At 41.5% G+C, this 22,050-nt stretch overlaps 1 protein-coding gene across 10 annotated transcripts; it reads left to right on the top strand.

The window, feature by feature from the left end:
- Nucleotides 1-39: 39 nt before the first annotated feature.
- Nucleotides 40-21,123, top strand: HNRNPK (heterogeneous nuclear ribonucleoprotein K). Of its 10 annotated transcripts, none has more exons than XM_076363136.1 (17): nucleotides 40-165; nucleotides 3,012-3,090; nucleotides 3,196-3,275; nucleotides 4,158-4,267; nucleotides 5,655-5,711; nucleotides 7,208-7,251; nucleotides 8,150-8,222; nucleotides 8,804-8,917; nucleotides 10,493-10,621; nucleotides 11,103-11,410; nucleotides 11,760-11,814; nucleotides 12,610-12,690; nucleotides 15,406-15,456; nucleotides 18,268-18,289; nucleotides 18,367-18,449; nucleotides 18,921-19,090; nucleotides 19,888-21,123. In XM_076363136.1, the coding sequence occupies exons 3-17, from the start codon at nucleotides 3,227-3,229 to the stop codon at nucleotides 19,919-19,921; spliced, it is 1,380 nt and encodes a 459-aa protein (XP_076219251.1). In that variant the 5' UTR covers nucleotides 40-165; nucleotides 3,012-3,090; nucleotides 3,196-3,226; the 3' UTR covers nucleotides 19,922-21,123. The 10 variants fall into 10 exon arrangements, with proteins under 10 accessions (XP_076219251.1, XP_076219250.1, XP_076219246.1 ...); XM_076363135.1 differs by having other exon boundaries at nucleotides 12,601-12,690; nucleotides 19,949-21,123; XM_076363131.1 differs by having other exon boundaries at nucleotides 12,601-12,690.
- The last annotated feature ends 927 nt before the right edge of the window (nucleotides 21,124-22,050 follow it).

The following is a 22,050-nucleotide window of genomic DNA, read 5'->3' as shown; positions in this document are numbered from 1 at the left end:
GAGCCCCGCCTCCCCTCCCCCCCCCCCCGCCCCGGCGCCGGGCAGCGAGCACAAGGCGGGGTTTTCGCAGACGCCATTTTCTGTTCTCACGACCGAGATCGCTCTCGCTCTCCCTTGTCGCCCCCCGCTGCCTGCACCGCTTCCACCGCGGCTCCCGCCGGGCAGGTAAGAAGACCAATCGGCCGCGGCGCGGCGGTGCGGGGCGGATGGCGGTTAGCGCTGCTCTCTTCTCGGCGGCCGGGCCTGGCTCGCCCTGGCCCTCACGGAGGGCGGGGCGACGCGGGTGGCCGCCCCCCGCCCTGATGGGCAGCGGCCTTACCCAATGGGGTGGCGGCGGGCCCGCGCAGGGGGGAGGCGGCGAGGCCAATCGCCTGGTGGCGCTGGTGGATGTGTGCGTTGGCGGTGGGGGCTGCTCCCCTTTCTCTCCCGTACTTGGTGGGGCCGGCGGCGGGCGCAGGTACGCGCAGCCCGCGGCGAGATGCAGCCGGGGCCGGCGAGGAGGGGGCGCTGCGCGCGCGCTGGGGCGGGGGGGGGGGGAGAGCGCAGGCCAGGCCGGGCCGGGCCGGGCCGGGCCAGGCCGGGCCTTGCTGGGGCCAGCAGAGCTGCCATCGTGCCCTTCTCGGCGCCGTTGCGTGACACAGCGATGCGGGAGGCCCGCGCCTCCCCTGTCCCGGGGCCTCAACCCCCCCGGGAGCCGCCGCGCCTCGGGACTGCCGTGGGCTCCCGCAGGGTCGGCGGTGGAATGGGGTGAGGCCTGCGTGGAGAAGGAGGAGACCGGGGTGTCGCCGCCTCAGCTGGCGCTGGGGGTAGCTTCTCAGGCGGCGGGGTGGCCGGCTGGGGGCCCCAGGGGCCCCGCCCGCCCCGAGGGGAAGGCGGGAAGGGTGGCCACCCTCCCTGCGGGCGGCTCTGGACCCTGTGGCCCAGCCCGCGTTGCTCCCGGAGGGGCGGTGCGGTGGAGGCCGGCAGCGCTAGCGGGTGCTCTCTTAAGGGCGGGGGAGCGGCTGCCACCGCCGCATTTCTGCGCCCGCCCTTGGCAGCTCGGTGCCCGGGGCGAGTTGTCGGGAATTATGGCGGGCGGGCGGAGGGGAGGGCGCTCTCGGCCGCGGCCTGTGCGGAGGCGGCCGCGGGAGGCCGATTGGGGAGCGCCCCGCGTCGCGGCCCGCCGCTTTCGGGGGCGGTTGCGGCGGCGGCGGAGCCCCCTTGGCGGTGAACCTGTCCCGCTCCGCTGGCTGCGCTGCGCTCAGACCGCCGGGCGCCTCCTTTGTGTCTCCCTGGGCACAGGGGGGTAAATCTCCCTGCGACCGCGTGGTGGTGGTGGCTTTTCCGCTCCCCGCTCCGCCTAGCAGCGGGCAGGCGCCATTACAGCGGCCGCCATTTCTGCTGGTCCGCGCCGCCGGGGAGGTGAGGCCGGGGCTGCGGGAGTTATGTAACGCCGCCGCTCCCCTGCCCGGGAGCCAGCCGGGCTCGCCGCGGCGGGCGGGCAGCGGAGGCCGTGCCGGCGGCTGGCGGCGCGGCGTGCGCCGGGGCCGCAGGGAGAGAAAGGCGGGCGGGAAGAGCCGCTGCGCCCCGCAGGGAGCGGGGCTGAGGCGCGCCGGCGTTTCCCAGCTCTTGTCTTATGTCCGTGGTAGCTAGTGCCGCCTCCCGCCTTTCGTGGCCGCTTCGTCCTTTCCGTGTTTATAAAAACATGGCATTAGGCAACTTAATCCCGCGAACTCGATTTACCCAGCGGAGCGCGGTAACTGAGAGCACCTTATGTACACGCGGCTAGGGGAGACTTGGCTAGGCGGGTAAATACACGCGGCTGGGGAGACTAAGCCCTGAACAGTATATTACAGTTCACTCCCTGCAGCCTTAAAATTCTTGAGATGGTTGGAAATTGAATAACCGGGGTCCGAAAGGGCTATTTAAACCGTGTAAAAATCTGCCCGGCCCCTCCCTACTCTCCCCCGCATAACAGCGTTTTGGCAACGTCTGGCTGAGATTTCGCTATCATTAAATCTGTGTGTGTCCGTTAGCTCACTTTAAGTGCCTGGAAAGACCAGCGTGTGCTGGGAAGGCAGTGCCTGCTGTTAGTCTGTACAAGCAGGGCAACAATTACAAATTAACAGCTGGCTGAGAGTATGTTCAAAAAGTTAAACGCACCTCATTTTTTTTCTTCCTTCATGGATACCAGAATGAGTGGCTACCATTTGTTGAGGCAATAGAAATTAATAAAATACAAGGGGGAAATATATGGTTGTTTGGCTGTTATCTGTAGAAACACATTTTTGAAAAGAATAAGTTGCAAAATTACTTCTTTTGTTTAGATTTCTCTCTAATGTGACTTACTGGTATTCCGAGATGAACTTAACAAAAGCAGGTCACAAATAAGGTTCCTATTTTAGAAAAGCATAGTAAAGTTCAGCTGCTTTTGAGGTTGCCGGTTGTGTGTGTGCAGAGGATTATATGTAACTACAGAGAGTGGCATTTTTAAAAGATTTTTTCCCAGTGTGACAAGAAGTTGTAATTTGTCTTTTGCTCATCTATTATACTTGACTGGAAGGCATGCTAAAATGCCTGCTAGTATGTTGGTAGAGAATTTATAAAACTAATGCTGACAATTACCATAATAGGACTTTTTTAGTTTAAATTGTTTAGAACTAAACAGCAGGAGCAGATTGTCATGTAGTGTCCTTTAAAAAGTAAATCCAAGGCATGTATCATGTAATGTTGCAAATAGGAGCTGGATGCATGTTCACTTTAAATATCTGAAAATAATTTTTAGTAACTGTGGTTACTTAAAACTAGCATGTGCCCAAAAACTATTAATTCAGGCAGTAATTGTTTATCTGTAAGTTTACAGACTTGTCTTTTATCTCCTCTTAGTGGTGTGTTTGGCCTCGGTATGCTTTCTCTTTTATAAAGAATAACTTTGCAGCAAAAAATTCGGGTCAAACCTCTGGTTTTTGGCTGTAGTGAGAATCGGAGCTGTAAGTGAGCAGAGTCACAACTGATATATGCTGTTTTCATAGGCTCTTGAAGCAATAGGCTGTTGGATTTTGATCCCGCCCAGAATACTTGAGTTTTTCTCTGCAAGGATATATAATAGCGGTAAGTTCTAGAAGCAGGCATTTCTTTTTGCGTTTTCCCTTTAGCACGATGTACAGTTTGCCTTTTCACAAAATAGATGTACCAGCTTTTTTTATTCTTCAACAGGTTTTGCCTGCCCACCTAAGAAAAAAAGGCAATGGAGACTGAACAACAGGAAGAGACCTTTACCAACACAGAGACAAATGGTAAATTTTTTAAAGGACTATTTCTTCTTAGAAACAACCTCTTTAAATTTTAATGTTTATAAATATTTTGTAATGCTTTAATTGTATCAAATGTTTGTATCAGAAGTAGTTTTGCATTCTACATTAAATCTTTTAATTTTTAATTAGACTGTATCATTACACATGCTTTTGCAGCATAAATGCACAATCTTTCTGTTGGCATGCCTTAGACATGCGATAAGTAGCTGAAAGTTATGACTAAGGATTTGAAAATATTTCGCAGTTAAATATTCAGTACTTGTGTGGAGAGTGTGAATATGTAAGAATACTATCAGGCATATCCATTAACTGCATTTTGTTTATTGCAGTTTTTACATACAATAAACTTACGTGAATACCTCTAAAGAGCATCATGCAAAACTTCTTGGGCATAATTAGTGAGGAAGTTAGGACATAAGTGTCATTGATGCATGCCAGTTTTTTCCAAACAGTATTTGAAGTGCTACTTTACTATTATTCCGCCAATATTTCAGCGTTGGACAAAACTACATTTGAGCTTTTTGACTGAAAGGTTTTTCCTAATTGTAAATTATAAATAAATACTAAGTGGGTGATGGTGCTCTGCTTTAAACAGTGTGTTGTGAATTTCTCACTGGCTGTGTGCAGCATTCTCATTTAAACCATAGTTCATAGATTTTAAATGGATTTTCAGTTGTTAATCGATACGTAAGCTGTTGAAGTAAGGACCTGTTTCCATGCTATGGGTGCTCAGAGTAGGCATCAGTAATTAGCGTTGGGCTAATAGGAAAGAATGTGTTAAGAATACAGAGCGTAAATTTGACATGTGTTCCATTTCATTACGACTTAGAAAGTTAAATAAATGTTTGTGTTTCCCCCCTATGGACCTCTCTACAGGCAAACGTCCTGCAGAAGATATGGAAGAAGAGCAGGCCTTCAAAAGATCTCGGAACACAGATGAGATGGTTGAATTACGCATCCTGCTTCAGAGCAAAGTATGCTTTTTCGTTTTTACTGTTTTTGCTTATAGCATTGCTCAAGACAGTGGTGACCAAGTGTATGCTGGGGTATATGTTTAGAAAGAATATGCACTTCATTATTCCTTATTAGGAATAATTTTAAGTGTGCATGAATGGTAGCAAAAGTGTATTGCGATGGAATTATCTTCAGTGGTTCTTTTAAAGGATAAGTCCCTAAGGATCAATACAGTTACTTTTAAAAGATGTACTTGCTGAAAAAACAGAGCAATAGAAATTATAAGGTGTTTTTACATTTGAATGGAAGGTTATTATTTTGAGGGGAATGACTGTGTATTAGTCTTTGGAAAGGAAACCGTTCAGAGAATGATTGTCTAGTGATTGTAAATTAAATATGAGAGGTAAGACGAGAACTTCCTTAGGATTTCAGTAACTCTCCCAAACAGGTCTACTAAACTTGTTCAAATATATCAACAGGAAGAAATGTGGGACTAATGCTTCAGGGATTGCAATGGTTTCGTTGACAAGTGTAAATAGTTACAGTAAAGCTGCTATGTATTAATGTCCTCTGGTGTTTCCAGTTGTTAGAGATGATTTGTACTTTCTAAAGCATCTCAGTCTTTTGTGTTGGCATGGGGAAATGTTACCTTAACTTTGTGTGGCATTTCTGACCAATAGTCAAGTTACATGGGGTACTGCGAAATGTTTTGCATGCTGTTAGCATAATGATGATCTGTGTAATAAAAGCAATACTTCTGCGTGTAATCCTTGAAATAATCTGGTAAAAATATAGTTTTGCAATTTTTCTTGATCTGCCAGTTTATTCCTGTTGATGTTAGAAACTTGAAGTTAGTGGCTGTTAACATTGGCTTTAACCTTTTTCAGAATATACTGCTCTGAGGAATCAGTTAAGTTACAGAGGTATAAACCAAAATGAGCACTTGAAAATGTCAAATGTTTGGAGTGCAAAAGTGGAATTTGCAAACATGTTCCTTTAAAAAAAAAAGGGGGGGGGGGGGAAGAGTTGATCAAATAAATTAGGGAAATCATTGACCTACATGGCATTCATACAGTATATTTTTTTGAGACCTATAGTCTATGAGATTGCTTTAACACGGGCAGTATTGCATAGAAACTTCCATTTGGAATTGAAATATTAGTTGCAAAACTAAATATCCTTCTCTTTTCTAAGTTCAGTGGTAAGAGCTGTTGGTCATTTTTTCCATGGACAAACTGTATCAGTTTGTTTCAATTTGATTTGAACCTTTCAAAAGCAGTGCCCGCCTGCCCCCACCCCCGGGCGAACAGGGTAATGCAAAAATAGATTTACCATTCTTAGTCTTGAGTTTAAAAACTTAGTCTGTGCTGACTTGGCATAACATAACTTCTGAAAACTATTTTCCAGAATGCTGGAGCAGTGATTGGAAAAGGTGGCAAAAATATTAAGGCACTTCGTACAGACGTGAGTATATATGAGTTTGAACTAATTTAACACCAATTCTTTCAGAGCACTACATCGAAAGCTTGATTGCGTGCATTTCTAGAAATGGGAGCAATTCAACTCTAGACATCAGTAGTCTAGTTACAAGCCATTTGTAATGATTGTTAGAGTAGATAACTTAAGTTCTTCAATTTCTATTGTAATTAAAACCCATCTTGACTCATGTGGGAGGAGAGGTTTATATTAAATCTCTTCGCTTTTGAATAGGATTCCGCTAAATTACACACTTCAAGTGAGTTAACATCCTAATTAGAAATATTGACAAAGCTTAAACCCCTTAATTGTACCATTTCCCATATGTGTGAATCAATTATAGTACTACTATACACACTTGCAGGTGGCTGGCTTAACCCAGTGATAGAGGAATTCTTTAACTTCCTTTAAAAAAAGCAAACAAACAAAATGGTCCATCTGTTCCTTGACAGCTTGCACATGAAGCACAAAAGCATTAATGTTAAGGTTGCTTGATTTAAATACGGGTATAGAACAGTAAAGGAACATTCTATTCTCTTACTGGGAAGCATTTTTAAATGGTCATGACTTACTTGCCTGTTCACATTTTACAGTGGGTTGACTCTTGTGATTAGACACATGCTCAGCGTTAATGTTGTGTATTTATAAAACTTGGCAACACTTCTTAAATTCCATTTGTTTACACTCCTGTACTTAACATCAGCTACAATTTCAACAGTTTTTCCGATCAAGACTCTGTTCAACACAAGATTTGGCAATGTATCATTACAAATCAGTTCCAACTAAGTTCATAAACTACCACAACTAGAATTGAGGTTTAAGTTGAAATGGTCAGGAATCATACATATGCTCACTAACTTCTGCAGCTAGTTGTTTTTTTCTTTTTAGGGTTTTTTTGTGGTTTTTTTTTTGTTTTGTTTTTTTCCAAGTAAATCAACACGTCACCTAATTCCAGATAATTTAGATTGGTCTGGAAAACTAACTTTCCCGATTTGCCCAAGGTTCTAGTAATATCAATCTCGACAGGTTTTGTGTCTACCCTCATGAGCCAGCCTGCTACTGAAACATGTAAAAAGTAAAAAGTAGTTTAGTCAGATCAAGTGACTCATTTTTAAGGTCCATACTGTTAAGCCACAGTCGGTGTAGCAATCCGTTATTGTGTTAGTCTTCAGAACAACTTAAGCTTGTTTCATTAATTGAGAGTAATGAGTATAGTTTGTATTAAATTAAAATTTATTGCTTTTCCCCCTTTTCCCTCTCCTTGTTTTTTTGGCCATATATCTCCGTTGCCCATGTACTGGATCGACTTGCCCCTGCGTTGCCCACCATGACGTTGGCCCATCCGCCCCTGAACGCCCATGTGAAAACCCTGGTTGGCTATGCCCAAAAATGTGCTCGTTGCCAAACGGGTACCATACTTGACAACTTCCGATTGAATACCCATGCCCAATGCCAACATCCACGAACGCCAATGACCAATGCAGTACAATGCCAGTGTTTCAGTCCCAGACAGCAGTGGCCCCGAGCGGTATGTCCCAACAGTTTATGCCTCACTGCCTGATTAGAAAGAGAGAAATGTATTTTATTACCTGCCTTTGATATAATTAAATAGTATCCCCTTATAGACGGTGTATTGTTTTTTTTCAAGTTTTCTGTCTTATTTTCCCCATTAAGTCTTTTTGTCACTGAACTTTTACGTGAGTTGCCCACCCAAACAATCCACTAATTTTATTTCAATGGAAGGAGCACAGCTTCAAGTGTTGCATATTTGCTGCATTGTAAATCAAATTGTTTCAAAATAGTCTCTCGCTCTGTCTTTGTGGCCCACCTTGCTCCCCTCAACATTGCCTGTTCATAATTATTTCTGATGAAATGCTAACTCTGGTTCACTTTCCTTCACTTCTCATTTGTTTTGTCTTTTTTTTGTCTTGCATTTGTATTTGTTTTCTTGGAGAGCCCATTAGTAATCTGATTTCTAACTGGTCTCATAACCTTACTCCAGATAAAATGTTCACCACTTGCATATCCCCACTTTTTCTATGAGAAGGTGTGCCAGTCTTACCAATGTAATAGCGAGGGTATCCTAAATTAGTGGTGGCGGGGAACATGAATATTCACTTCTACTTTTCAGTTCTGCGTCAATTTCTTGCCCACTTAATCTGAGCCCTTCCAAAAGCCCATTCTGTCTTTCTTTCTCTCTGCAAGACCTACCTAATCTTAAATTTATCATGCATATATTGGGCATAAACAAAGATGCATGTGTTGTAAATTGAGCAAAGAGGTTTGCTTTAAATGGGGAATATTAATTGTAAGCTCTTCTGTGTAGTAAATCTTGTTAGAATTTTGTGTATGATGATGAAAAAAATTTACTTCTACTTCTTCTTTTCCACCTTCTCCATATTGTCGGGCATTATGGCCTCCAACAGCATCTTGAGTATCAGTGCAGATATAGAGACAATTGGAGAAATCTTGAAGAAGATTATCCCTACTTTAGAAGAGGTATGTCTCTTAATGGTGTTTCTTTTTAGGGGTAAAAGATTAGCTTTTGAAACAAGATGGTTCTAAATGATTTGCTGCTTTTTAAATACAGGAAATAGGAAAATAAAAAACAAAAGCCTTTTAAAGAAGGGTTACAGCTCTCAAACTACACGTTGGCATTTTTTTGGTAGAGGACAGAGTCGGTCACTATTTATTAAATGAACGTTTTGAACAGCCTCCCCCCTTCCAAAATACTGCCTCCTGACTTGTTTGTCCCCATTTTGAAGTAGTTGTATTTTAACTTGTATCCTGCGTTGGCTTTGTAAGTAAGAGTGTTGCACTGTTTGTTATCTTCTTAAATCTTCGTAGAAAGTTGTGCAAGGTAATGTAATAAATAAGGAAAACTGATTAGACATCAGTTTATGTTGAGGTGAGGTGCTTAAATAGTTGTGATCCCATCAAAGGAAATACAGGATTACAATTCAGGAATAAATCAAGTCATACCATTGGCTTTGGAGAAAAAACTTAAGAAAACCCCAAATACTTTAAATTTTTATGTCACTAATATTTTATTCTTTTCTTTGTATGCATCTTTCTTACAGTATCAACACTACAAAGGCAGCGACTTTGACTGCGAATTAAGACTTCTCATTCACCAAAGTTTGGCAGGAGGAATTATTGGTGTCAAGGGTGCTAAAATTAAAGAACTCAGAGAGGTACTTGTTTCCTGTTCTTCTGAGGTTTGGGTTTTGTTCAATAAACAACTTAGTGTTTTGTGTTCATAAGGGGCAAGTGTAAGTATCTTCTGTGCAGTAATTCCTTCAGAACATACTGCATACATGATGTCGATGTTCTGAGATGGATCTGTGAGTTGCAACTTTCTTGCAAACCCTCAGAAGTCAAGTCATCGGTGATAGAGCCTAGGACTTCTTATCAGGCTTCTAAGCAATATTTGTGGTAGAGTAATGTTTGTAAAGAAAGGATTTTTTTTTTTAATGGTATTCATCACTCATCCTAGAATGGACTGCTGCATAGACTAGATTTATTCCTGTGGTTGGAAATTCAAAATGGTTTAGGGCGCACGCATCTCCACAAACTCTTTATGATGATAATTCAATAGGTGTCTGAATATTACTGTAAAAGGGCTTTATTTTTATGATTTTTTTTTTTTTTTAATTCTACCTCCTAGAAGACCATTGTTTTCTTTCAGTGAAGGAATGAGATTTTAAAAAGCTAATGATCTCTATGAACTTAAAACGCCTCTGTTTTCTGTCCTTTCTTGGCATTGTGTCAGAGGCAATTTCAGGTCAGTTCAGATATAAGCTGGTAACTGTTTGCATGGGTCGGGAAAGGCAAGATAACTAGTGTTGTGGTTTAACCTCAGCCGGCAACTGAGCACCACACAGCTGCTTGTTCACTCTCCGCCCCTGCTGGGATGGGGGAGAGAATCGGAAGAGTAAAAGTGAGAAAACTCGTGGGTTGAGATAAAAACAGTTTAATAATTGAAATAAAATATAATAATAATAGAATATACAAAGCAAGTGATGCACAGTGCAATTGTTCACCACTGCTGACCGATGCCCAGCCAGTCCCCGAGCGGCAGCCGCCCCGGCCAGCTTTCCCCCAGTTTATATACTGAGCATGACGTCACATGGTATGGAATGTCCCTTTGGCCAGTTTGGGTCAGCTGTCCTGGCTGTGCCCCCTCCCAGCTTCTGGTGCACCTCCAGCCTTCTCAGTCAGTAGAGCATGGGAAGCTGAAAAGTCCTTGACTACTGTAAGCACTACTTAGCAACAACTAAAACACGGGTGTGTTATCAACATTATTCTCATACTAAATCCAAACCACAGCACTGTACCAGCTACTAGGAAGAAAATTAACTCTATCCCAGCCAAAACCAGGACACTAGACATAATCCTAGCAACATCACTGTCTTGCATCCAAAGCATGTTTTCCTGACAAGGTTAATACAACCTGTAAGCTCACAATGGATATGTGGTCCTTTTGCTAGTATTTAGTTAAAGGATGGTATAGACGAGCCATAATTGAAAGAGGACAAAATTTTGAACTTTTTTCCTTTTCATATAAAAATATGTCAGCACAGATCTTATAAAAAAAAAGGTAATCTTAAAATTAAATTTGTTGTGAGAACTCAGAAGCAAGCACGCACTTAAAATGGCTGGGAATTTAATTGTCTTTTCAATTGTTTCTTTAAAAATGTTTTAATGAGTTTATAAAGTTGTTTAAAATACTTCTGTTAGACAAATCTTGCAATTTTTTTCTTCAACAGAACACTCAGACCACCATTAAGCTCTTCCAAGAGTGTTGTCCTCATTCTACCGACAGAGTGGTGCTTATTGGTGGAAAACCTGATAGAGTCGTTGAATGTATCAAGATTATCTTGGATCTTATCTCTGAGGTAATGTTTATTAAATTTATTTTATTCTTTCATTGGCATTCATGAATGTTAGGGATCATTTGGATGAAAAATGGTATCTTTCTATTTTGATTTCAGTACCTTCTACTTTCCCAGTAACAAAGTGATTGACTTTTACAACCTTTTGAAACTATTTCAGTTTTCTAGAATTGGGGTGCACCTTATGGGGGAGGGAAGCAATTTTTGGTACTAGGGGGCCATTATTCATGCTTTGCATATCATTAAGATGCAAAAATTGAAGAGGGAGACAATTTATTTGCCATTGATAAGTTAACAGCAGTTTCTCTATCATAGTTAAGTTCACAGGAAACACATCACCATCTCCTTTCTTACTAGCATTGTGAAATGAAGAACATGTTCCAAATGCATAAATTCGTATTTATAGTTTTAATATATTAATTAAATATGGCAATTGTCATAATCCTAACTGGGTTGGGGGGGTTTTTTTGTTTGTTTGTTTTAGTCTCCAATTAAAGGACGGGCCCAGCCTTATGATCCCAATTTCTATGATGAAACATACGACTATGGTGGCTTTACAATGATGTTTGATGATAGAAGGGGACGTCCAGTAGGCTTTCCGATGCGTGGAAGAGGAGGTTTTGATCGAATGCCCCCTGGTCGTGGCGGACGACCTATGCCTCCATCGAGAAGAGATTATGATGATATGAGCCCTCGCAGAGGACCTCCACCGCCTCCACCAGGTCGTGGTGGTAGAGGTGGCAGCAGAGCTCGTAATCTTCCTCTTCCTCCTCCACCACCTCCTCGTGGCGGGTGAGTTGTTGCATAAATGCATTATACAAAACTCACGTTGTGTACAATCTCCTGAATCATACTCATCTTTCCAGTGTTTTTTCCACGCTTCCATGTTGGTAGTGATTATGCAGGATTGAGTGTGTATTAGACCAGAGTATTTTGAAAAGTACTGGAATTTAATTACTTGCTGCACTGTAGTAGTCTAGCAGGACTATAGTCAGTAGTTCTGAAACTTTTGTGTCATTCAGTAGTTGGCTAGAGCAGTTTGAAATTAAGTTGTGTGTGAACCATGAATGTGAAAATTTAGATTAGAATAGATAAACTAGTTTATAACGCAATTCACATGCTGCTGCTTTTTTCATTTTAGAGATCTTATGTCCTATGACCGAAGGGGCAGACCGGGAGACCGTTATGATGGCATGGTATGAATTTAAAACTTGCTTTGTTCTGTTTTGTAAGCACAGTTAGCATGCTGACTGTCTGAAGATACTGTTGCTGAACACATGCACTTAATTGTGGGACATGCATGGTTCTGATGATACAACCAAAATGTTTTGTCCATACAAATGGTCTCTCCTGTGGAGGAATGTTTGGGGTGTAAGTGGTATCTGAGACATGATCTGTTTTCTCTCTTTCCTCCCTGCCATCAAAAATGATAGAGAAAGTTTGACTGTGCTCTACCCTGCACGTTTTCTTGCACTGACCGTCTTTTAGACTTTTTTAATCAGGATGACAGAAATAGGAATTGGTAGGCTTTTCAGATAAAGAAAACATGTCAGAACAACGTTCTCTGAAGTTCTTTGATTCATACAAGCATTCTTAACACTAATGTTGGAAAACAGGAGTATAGATAGAATAATACAGATTATAGAATGGTATCTATGAAGAGCTCTAGTCTATCTGGAAGGTGACTGCTCTTTTGAATCAATTCTTGTCTATTTCCTGGTTTCTCTGTCTGCAAAAAAATCCACTGTAATTCCAAATGTTTTGAAGCTAGAGCCACTATTAAGTTGTATTCTAAAATGCAACTTTCCAGCAGTCATCTGCTGTTGTACTAGATTCCTCTTTCCTGGGAAGAGAAATCATAGGTGTCTGGGAGGTAAATCTCTATAGTAACAATCTTCTTTTCTCCTCTGGCTTTGTTTGGCACCTTCTTTAAGATGACAGGTGAGACAAGTTTTTTTTTTTTTTTTTTTTCTTTTAAATGGATGGAAGAGAAAGAAGTGGAGAAGAGCTATGAAATGGGCTACCTAAATGAGCTTTACACATTGCCTCCTTGGGAGTATGAGTTACTGGAAGTACGTATTGCAAGAATGTCACACGCTTACTAGAAATATTAAAACGAAGGATTTGCACACAGTTACAAAAAAAAGTGTTACCCATGCTACTTTACGTGTTAAAAACTGGAAGAATTGAGAAGTACGCTTCCAAGATTTCTTATTTGTATTTACATGTTTCCAAAGCTCAGTTTTTGTGTTCTTATATTTGCAGCTAATAAAGCCAGTGTTAGAGCATATAAACTGAGCAGCCTGCCCTTCTTTGGGTGTCTGGTTGAGCACGGTCTTACTTAGCTTGACTCTTGGGCAGTAGCATGTTCTATTTTTTATTCCACTCCAGCTAGAATAGAAAATCCGTTTTGACTTCCACGTAGCCCGACTTTTGTCAGGTTGACCTTTGCTTTCTTGACATGAGTTTCTACAAGTAAGTGGAGTAATCTCTGTTCATTTTTTCATTCTAAAAAGCAATTTTATTTCCTCTTTACAGTGAAGCTGCTCATGGCTTTGGCTCCTTTATGACCAAGTATCATAGCCTGGTTAAAGTCAGGACTGCTTCCCAACAAAGACTGTATTTAATTTCTAGTTTTAACCATGATCCTAGTATCCTAAATTGTGTAAGCAGATAGGAAGTCTTCACACGGATTATGAAGCTGGAGCTGGAAATGTCATGCCAGGAATGTAAGGTCTTCCAATGCTATCCTTCGTTTCATATAGAAACCGTTCTCTAGCAAAGCATTTAAACTAGAGTAAACCAACATAATTGTGGTTTGTGAACTAAGTAATGCATGGGAAAGGCTGCTCTCGGAGGGCAGAAGTGCTCTTTCATATAGATTCTATTTTATGTAGATGCAATAAAAGGCAAGAATAGATGCTTTTCTCAGATGAACATCTCTAAAATCATGGAAATGTTGAATGTACAGAAATAATTTTTTTTTTCTTGTCAGTTCTCTTTTCCGCTAAAGGCAGAAAGATTGAGTAGTTCAGGACCTTTAAAACTGGATGCTGAACTGAATTTTCTGGAATTCCAGAGATACGACAGTATTTACAGCCTTGTAAATGCTGAGATGAAAAAAACCCCATTTTGATTTGATAGGTTAATTCTCCTTGCCCATGCAGAGTCACCCACTTAAGAAGACACTTGTCTGTTAGCCTGGCTTACAGTTGTAGTTTAATTATGCACTGCTGTTGAAAGAGTTCATTTTGTTTATAATCTCTGTTCTGAAGCTTTTTGCTGAAGGACAGACTCCTATTGTTTCTCTGTTAACAGAGCTATATATTGCAGTGTGTAACTACTCCAAATCAAATGCCTGTGGAACATAAGGGCTATTCTGACAGTTGTAAAAACCTGAATGTATTTCCAGTATTTCTTTAACACCCTCATCCTCAGGGGTCTTTCAGGTATATAAATGCACACAGATACCAGTGGGAGGGGTGGAAAATAAACTGGACAAGCATATAAAGTCATTTTATCCCCTCACCTCTTTTTTAGTGAACTGATCAGGTACTAAAATTTTCAAGTACTAAAAATTTTAAAATCTGAGTTAATAGAGACTTAAATCAGAATGTCTTCTGTTAAGTGGATTGTCTCTTCACAGACTTCTGTGAGTGTCTTCAGACTTCTAATGTGCTTTTGCTCCTTCAAATGCTTCCTCGATCTTGATCTTTTTTTAACTTACGTATGTATGTGTACATACATGTGTCTTGACGTATAAACACTTGAATAAAGGCACATACACTTCAAAAAATACAAAATGTTCTTCATGTTTACGAGATGTGACATTAACAAGCATGTAAAAATAGTAAAGGAAGAATGTATGACAGCTCTTCTATTTATCCATGCAGATGCTGCAAGAAAGTAACAAAATCTCACTCTCCTAGGTCACTCTGTTAAAAACCAGAGAAAATTATGATGAAAGAATTTGACATCAGTTAGGACTGCATGCATTTTCTTTCATTAGATATAAAAGTTATCTTTGCCTTATCCAGCCAGTGTGTCATCTGGTTTCTATTCTAGTACCAGTAGTCACTAGCACAAATGAGCCCGTAGAGTAGAATATTCTGTTACGTACGTTAAGATACCCTGTTTGAGAAGCTGGTTTTAGAGTGCACAAATGAACATCAATTGCTGAAATCATAGAATTCTGAAAGAAAGAAATGCTATGTATCACATGTTTTCAAAGCGTAATTAAATTTCTAATATAGTGAGGCAGCAGTAGGCTGTTAGTCTAGTTATTGGCTCTATGAGGTATATGGAAGTGAATTGGTAGAACATGAGAAGCCGTGTCCTTCCTGCTTGACCTGCTATTGGCATAGAGATAATCACTGCGTTACTTGTTTCAAACTTAATAAACCTTCATTTTCTAATGCATGGCAGAAATAAAAGATTTTGATACATAATAGTACTTGAAGGTGTTCTAAAAGAGAAAAAAAAAGCTTGTTCAAGCTTTGCTCTGCCATTAGCTGTCTGACCTTTGTTAGAGGAAAAATCTGTTTACACCACAGAAAGAGGGGGAAAAGTGAGTGTGACCACTTACAGTTCCCTCAAAGTGAAATTAAAAGGGAGCGAGTCTTGAAAGTGGTCTAAATCACATACTTTTAAGTCTTTGTTGTAGTATAAATGTTCCTCTGTACCAGTAGATACTGTATTTGCTTGCCAAGTTACCTGTAAGTCTCCATGACATAGACTTACATTTAGATTTCTTTCCTCTTTTCCTCCTGTTATGTTGTGTCTGGAAGATGATGCAGTGTCATGTGGATGCCTGTGACGACATGCAGCCACCAGAGCTGGTGAGTGTGCTCACCTTTTCTTTTTTTGAAAACTGCTTTATTGAACAGGTTAAGTGATAATGGGAATTTCTTGATCTTGAGTGTAGTCAGTGGCAACTTGCCCCTACTGAAAATCATAAAGCTGTCCTTCTGACTCAGAATTTATTGGCTGTGTGTCTTAACAGTGTGTCCTGTGCAGGCAGGTAATGTTAATAGAAATGTGGAAGTATGCAGCAGCACAGCCAAAAGAGAGGAGCTTTTCTGTACCTCTTTTTGCCTCTTTTACACCCCATTTTCATGTTGTAAATAGTAACTTTCTCCATAACTGATGCACTGTAGATGCGTGCATTTAGGATATATATTTTGTATTAACTTCATAATGTTGTGTTTTCTCATATTTCAAACAGCAAAGATTAAAAGTAGCTTCTTTCTTACATTTGTGGATAAACTATTATGCTTTACTTATCAATGTATTTGAAAATACGCCATTTGGTCGGATAGGTTTTGGGAAGGGAAGTTATGGGGTTCGTCAGGTGCTCATGCTGTCTAGAAGATGGCAAAGTGCTGCCAAATACTAAACATCAGTTTTTAGCTTACATAAATACAGCAAATGTAATTGCTTAACTCATCTGCTGTCAAGTTTATTTGCTGTCCTGTAGTCTGGGGAGGCAGAAATGATAGAGGAAAGGATTGTTCTTTAAAACAGTTAGCCCAAAAAGGAATCCTTTAGCAAATATCAATAGAATATGTCTGTGTGTACGCAGTATGCTGCTCTGGATCAGCCTCTGAATTAAGCCTTAAGCAGTCTTTCATTCTCTTGTGTTTTGGACTTCACTATAAACTCTATTATGTTGTATTACAATCTGTATTGCTAAGTCGTGATTACACAATATAGCTTGCTTAGAGACAGAGGATAAGCTCAACTCTTTGGTCTGAGTAGCTTCCATTTTGATGTTCTAAGAAGGTAGCAGGGTAAATAGTATTTTGGGAAAAGTTGTTGCATTACAATGCAAACAGGTAGTTGTGGTTGGTTGAACTTGGCTGGCTGCCAGGTGCCCACGCAGCCACTCTCTCACTCCCCTCCTCAGCAGGATGAGGGGAGAAAGTAAGATGGAAAAGCTTGTGGCTCAAGGGAGATCACTTACTAATTACCATCACGGGCAAAACAGAGTGAACTGGGGGAAGATTAATTTATTGCCACTTAAAAATAGAGTAGCATGGTGAGAAACAATGAGGAAAACTAAAAACACCTTTCCCCCACCCTTCATGTCTTCCCAGGCTCAACTTCAGTCCTTCATTCCCTACTCTGCTACTTCCTCTGCCATGAGTGGTGCAGGGGGGATGGGGAATGACAGGTTGCAGTCAGTTCATCACACTTTGTCTCTGTTCCTTCCTCCTCACGCGGTTCCCCTGTTCCAGTATGGGGTCCCTCCCATGGGATACAGTTGTTCACAAACTGCTCAAATGTGTGTGTTTCCAAAGGACTGCAGTTCTTCAAGAACTGCTCCAGCCTGGGTCCTCTTCGTGGGGCACAGTCCTTCAGGAACAGACTGCTCCAGTGTGGGTCCCCCACAGGCCACCGGTCCTGCTGGGCGCCTGCACCTGTGTGGGCTCTCTACAGGCTGCAGCTTCCTTCAGGGCATGTCTACCTGCTCCCAGCATAGAATCCTCCATGGGCTGCAGTGTGGCTATCTGCTCAAGCATGGTTCTCTTCATGGGCTGCAGGAGAATCTCCGTTCCAGTGCCCGGAGCGCTATTCCCCCTCCTTCTTCACTGTGCTGTCTGCAGCGTTGTTTTTCTCTTTTTCCCCCCTTGCTCATCTCTCACAACCAGTGCACAACGGGGTTTGTTTTTACCCTTTCTTAAATGTTACCACAGAGGTGCCACCAGCTTTGCCAATGGTCTCAGCTTGAGGCAGCAGTGAGTCCATTTTGGTGTTGGCTAGAACTGACTGGCTTTGTCTGGCACAGGGGCAGCCCCATGCCTCTTCTCACAGAGGCCGCCCAGCAGTCTCCCAGAAGTTGAATTCTGAAGAACTGTGCATATTTATTCTCTGCTTCTATAGGAAAGTATAAAAATGGGGTCTTGTGCACTTAGAAGGCATTAGATGAAACGAAGCACTTGATGTCACATACTGGTCTACAAATCCTAAAAATAAAAAGAGGCTGGGAGTGCCTGTTACAGTGATTTGGATTTGGTATATGGTGGTTTTAGCAGAGCAGAAGTAACTCATGTCGTGATTATCTGTTCTAAAATACAAAGGATTGTAGCATAGTCTGAATCAAGACACAAGTTACAGAGCTATTCCTAAGAGCTTTGTTTTTTTTACTGAAGGCATAAATGAAGTAGGAGGATTGACAGTCACTGGGTAAACTTTTTGTCCCAAAACCGGAGACTTCAGTCTCTCCTGAGCTGCATTGGTGGCATGAATAAGGCTGTACTCGGATCTTTTCATTTGAATGTTAGTTTAGTCCAAGGTTTGGGAGTAGGTCAACACCAAGAGCTGTCTACCAGCAGCTGAAATAGTGAGACTGCTTGGTAAAGTGGTATAGCTGGATCGTTTATGTCATTTTATGCCTTACTTCTGGAGGTTTTGACAGGGCAGGATGAGAGGTTAACGAGATTTCACCCACCCCCCCCTTTTGTTTCTGGTCTGCCCTCTTTGCTTCATAGGCCTTTGATGGCACAACAGTGTTCTATTTATAGTAAGTTTGGGGGTTGAGATTTTTGCATAAAATAGGCTCAAAGTGAACAATATGATACTTAGGGTGAAAGTATGTTAGTGAAGCATGGCTATTCACTATTTAAGGTTTTTTTCTCTTTCTCTTACAGTTTGAGGGTGGCTCTGGATATGGTAAGTATTTATATAGAACCTTTACATGTACTTCATTATATAGTTATTAAAGGGCTTGATACATACATTTAAATCAGACTATTCTTACGCAGGGGGGCGCGGTTCATATGGAGACCTTGGTGGACCCATCATCACAACACAAGTAACGATTCCCAAAGATGTAAGTTGACTTGCTTTCAACTTGTGTTTTCTCTTTTAAAAAAAAAAAAAAAAAAAGTCATAGCCTTTTCTCATACTATGTAAGTAAATCAGAAGTATTTAGGGTGCTTGATAAGTACTTCTAATGTTTTTAAAACAAGTGTTTCTAAATCACCAGAAGTCTATTCTTCGGGTGTTTGTTTTGTGTCTTCACTTTAGAGACACACTAAACAATTTTATTGTTAATGTTCAGTAATAGAGGTGGTCTATGTAACTTGTTTTTTGAAAATGAGCAACTGGTTCTCCCAGTTTTATCCCACCTGTGTTTATACAATTAATATTGCAAGGGATGTTTTGAGGCTGTAAAGAAGCTAGCTTCCATTGCAGCTCTTAAAACTAAACTTACGGAAGCTACACAAACACTGCTGTGATCTTCGTAACTGTTTTTAGAGGGAAGTTTTATCAGGAAATGAATGTTTGCTTTCTCCCCTAGTTGGCAGGATCTATTATTGGAAAGGGAGGCCAGAGAATCAAACAAATACGTCATGAGTCAGGAGCTTCGATCAAAATTGACGAACCATTAGAAGGCTCAGAAGATCGGATAATAACTATTACCGGAACACAGGACCAGATACAAAATGCACAGTATTTACTGCAGAACAGGCAAGTTGAAGTTTAATGTTGTCCCTGCTGTCAATTTCAAACTGACTTGACTTGTACATTCTAAAGCTGCTCTTCTCTGTGATACAGTTTTTAGAAGGCAGGTTTTAAGTAACTATTTGAACCTAACTTCTCCAGTGGTAGTTCTGCCTTGATTCTCTTCTGTTCTCTATTCTAATTAAAATGAAGACACCCTCAAAACTAATCTTGCTGGAAGACGCCTTAACCAAGCAGTCCTCTCATTTCTCTGGTGAAAACTGCTGCAAAAAAACTACTTGTAATAAATTACATAGAGCCTGTAGAAAATATAGAAGATTTCAGTGGATGTTGGTCTAGTTCTGTGTGGAAGACTAGTGATTTTGTTGTTTTTAGATAACTAAATTGACAACAAATCACAGTCTGCCATATGGCACAGATCATGCCTCTACAGGACAAGTTGAAATCGATTTGGTGCTGTTATGCAGCATTTCACACCTTGCTGACATTACTTTGTCTTTTCTGCCAAATATTAACGGCTTCAGATTTAATTTGCTTTAGTTTTGCTTTATTAACATGTTGGCTGTCATAGCAGATGTTCATGTTTTTAACTTGAATGTTTGGCTTTAGATTACTAATATTTAAATGTGCCTAAAATATATTAATATACCTATAATTATTAGCCATTAATATTTTAAAATTATTTACTTTTAAATGTATTAGGAATTTGTAATTTAATCTGCTCTAAGAATGTCATTGTGAATGTTGATGCAAGATGTATGGTCCATCATTCTAATACATGCTTTTTTCTTTTTCTTTTATAGTGTGAAGCAGTATGCAGATGTTGAAGGATTCTAATGCAAGATTATTTTTTCTTTTTTATAGTGTGAAGCAGTATTCTGGAAAGTTTTTCTAAGACTAGTGAAGAACTGAAGGAGTCCTGCACCCTTTTTTTTTTAATCTGCTTCTGTTTAAAAAGCCAACATTCCTCTGCTTCATAGGTGTTCTGCATTTGAGGTGTAGTGGAATCTTTGCTGTCCACCAGATGTAATGTTTTAGTTCCTTACAAATACATGGGGGGAGGGAAAAGGGCGCACGAGACTAACATTGAAATTTTGAAGCAGCAGCAGAGAGAGTGAATTATATTTTTGTTCATTGTTGGTGGTAAACTGTAATGTTTTTCTGTAATTGTTGTGAACACCCTGCTTTATGTACACTATTTTTGTTGGAAGGGGGGAGAGTACTGCTAGTCCACATGTCCCTGGCATCCTTTGAGAGCGGTGTGCAGAATGTAATACTCTTTTGTAAGAAACATTTTATGATTTTTAAATAAATTTAGTGAACCTATTCTTGGTGGTCATTTTTCTTAAGATATACATAAGGTAATATCTAAAATGGATACCCCCCTTTTTTTCCCCCCACAAGAAAATGCATAAATGATGAAAGTTGCTGTTCAGCTTGCTCTTCTGCTTCTTTGATATAGATGGAGTTATGTGGGTTTTTCTGGCAAATTAAAGAAACTGTGTGGAAAAAAATGACTCTGCTTTGCTGTTTGGGAAAAAATGCAAAAATATTCATGCAGATGTTGTGTAAAACTTGATATTTTCGCAAGTGTTTGGCCCTCTTTGCAGTACATATATATATTGGTGACAGTATATAAATAAAATATTTAAAAACTTTGTGATGTCACTGAGTACACAGTGGTAAAGTACACCTGGTTGTAGACAGCTTGCTTAATGCAGATAACACTGTTAGAAACAACAGTTGCTGTACCATTACTGAATGAATTATAGTTGTTTTCTGAGCTTTCATTTGTATGAGGTAGAAATTCTTATAAATTGGCAAATTGACGGTATCTAACTCTGTAACTTGTTTTTCATTGTATGCAAAACTTAAACTTGTTTGGTTTCTCTGTTGTATGTTGAATTCCATAGGAATTATTTGTGAGAAATTAAAAAATATAAAGCCTCTGGATATCTCATGTAATACCTTGGCATTTGTATTTATAGTTTACAAGTTTTAATTTCACTTCCTGAATAAAAACAAATTTAAAAATCCAAGTGTGTTGCACATACAGATGTGATGGGTCCAGACTAAGTGTGGATTCTTTTACTGGTTTTTTGGGTTTGGGTTTTTTTTTCTCCCTTGGGCTGTGTAACATTTCACTTTGCCTTTTTAACGGTGTGGGCTAATTCCTGTCCTAGTAAGCAGCTACTCTTAAAATTTAATGGGAAAGGCAAGGAGCTAAGAGGTTGTGCGTGAGGCTGACCTCCTTGGCAGAAGAGCCTTAATCAATCCTTTAAAGAAAAAAACGCCAGCACCTTGCTTTTGGGCTGCGGGCAGGAGGACAGCAGTCGGCTCGGCAGCTGAACGTGCCTGCGAAGCCGGCGCTGGCTTGGGGAAGGCTGAAGGTACGTTAGCCAGAGGGAGAGAGCTGCCATGGAGCCACAGGTTTTGGGCAAAACGCACGTGAACGAGAACACGGGTGCCGAATTTTTCCGTGTGCCTCCAACTTGTGTATGGGCAGAAGGGTGGGGTTGCGGGTGATGGTTTGGTTTTGGTGGTGGGTTTTTTTTTTTTCAAATGGGGAGAAAAGCCCAGGTATCGCCATGCAAATGTTTTTCGTTTGTTTGCCTTTTCTTTGTCTTTTTCAGTGATGCAGATCTTCTGGAAAACAACCTTACCACGAAGCTGAGCATGTGCGCTGCTCCAGCTTGGCAGGATTTGGGGGGATTTTCTTAGAATGACCGCCCATGATTTTGGCTGCGCCGCGGGGCTTCCCGCCGGCCAAGGCGCTCCCGCGGGTCTGGGGGTCAGCCCGCATCCTCCCTCGGGTCTCCGCCCTGCCCTCCCTGCACCGCCTCCCCTGCTGCCGCCAAAAGCCGCCCGGCCCCGAGGGGGGGTGTGCGGGGGGCGCCGGCAGCGCGTCCGGCCTTACCGTACCCGCAGCTCAGGACCGGCTCCGCCGTGCGGGCCGAACCGGGGTG

This window comes from Aptenodytes patagonicus, chromosome Z, assembly GCF_965638725.1.
Source record: "Aptenodytes patagonicus chromosome Z, bAptPat1.pri.cur, whole genome shotgun sequence".
Classification (NCBI taxonomy): domain Eukaryota; kingdom Metazoa; phylum Chordata; class Aves; order Sphenisciformes; family Spheniscidae; genus Aptenodytes; species Aptenodytes patagonicus.
The sequence above is the reverse complement of the archived record's forward strand: the minus strand, read 5'-3'. Positions and strand labels throughout refer to the sequence as shown.

Excerpts from the sequence above, each read along its gene's own strand:
- HNRNPK (XM_076363133.1), top strand. The coding sequence starts at position 3,227 with ATGGAGACTGAACAACAGGAAGAGACCTTTACCAACACAGAGACAAAT. Across the intron at positions 10,622-11,102 it reads TCTTGGATCTTATCTCTGAG|TCTCCAATTAAAGGACGGGC; the intron begins GTAATGTTTATT and ends TGTTTGTTTTAG. Across the intron at positions 11,815-12,600 it reads GAGACCGTTATGATGGCATG|ATGGAAGAGAAAGAAGTGGA; the intron begins GTATGAATTTAA and ends TCTTTTAAATGG.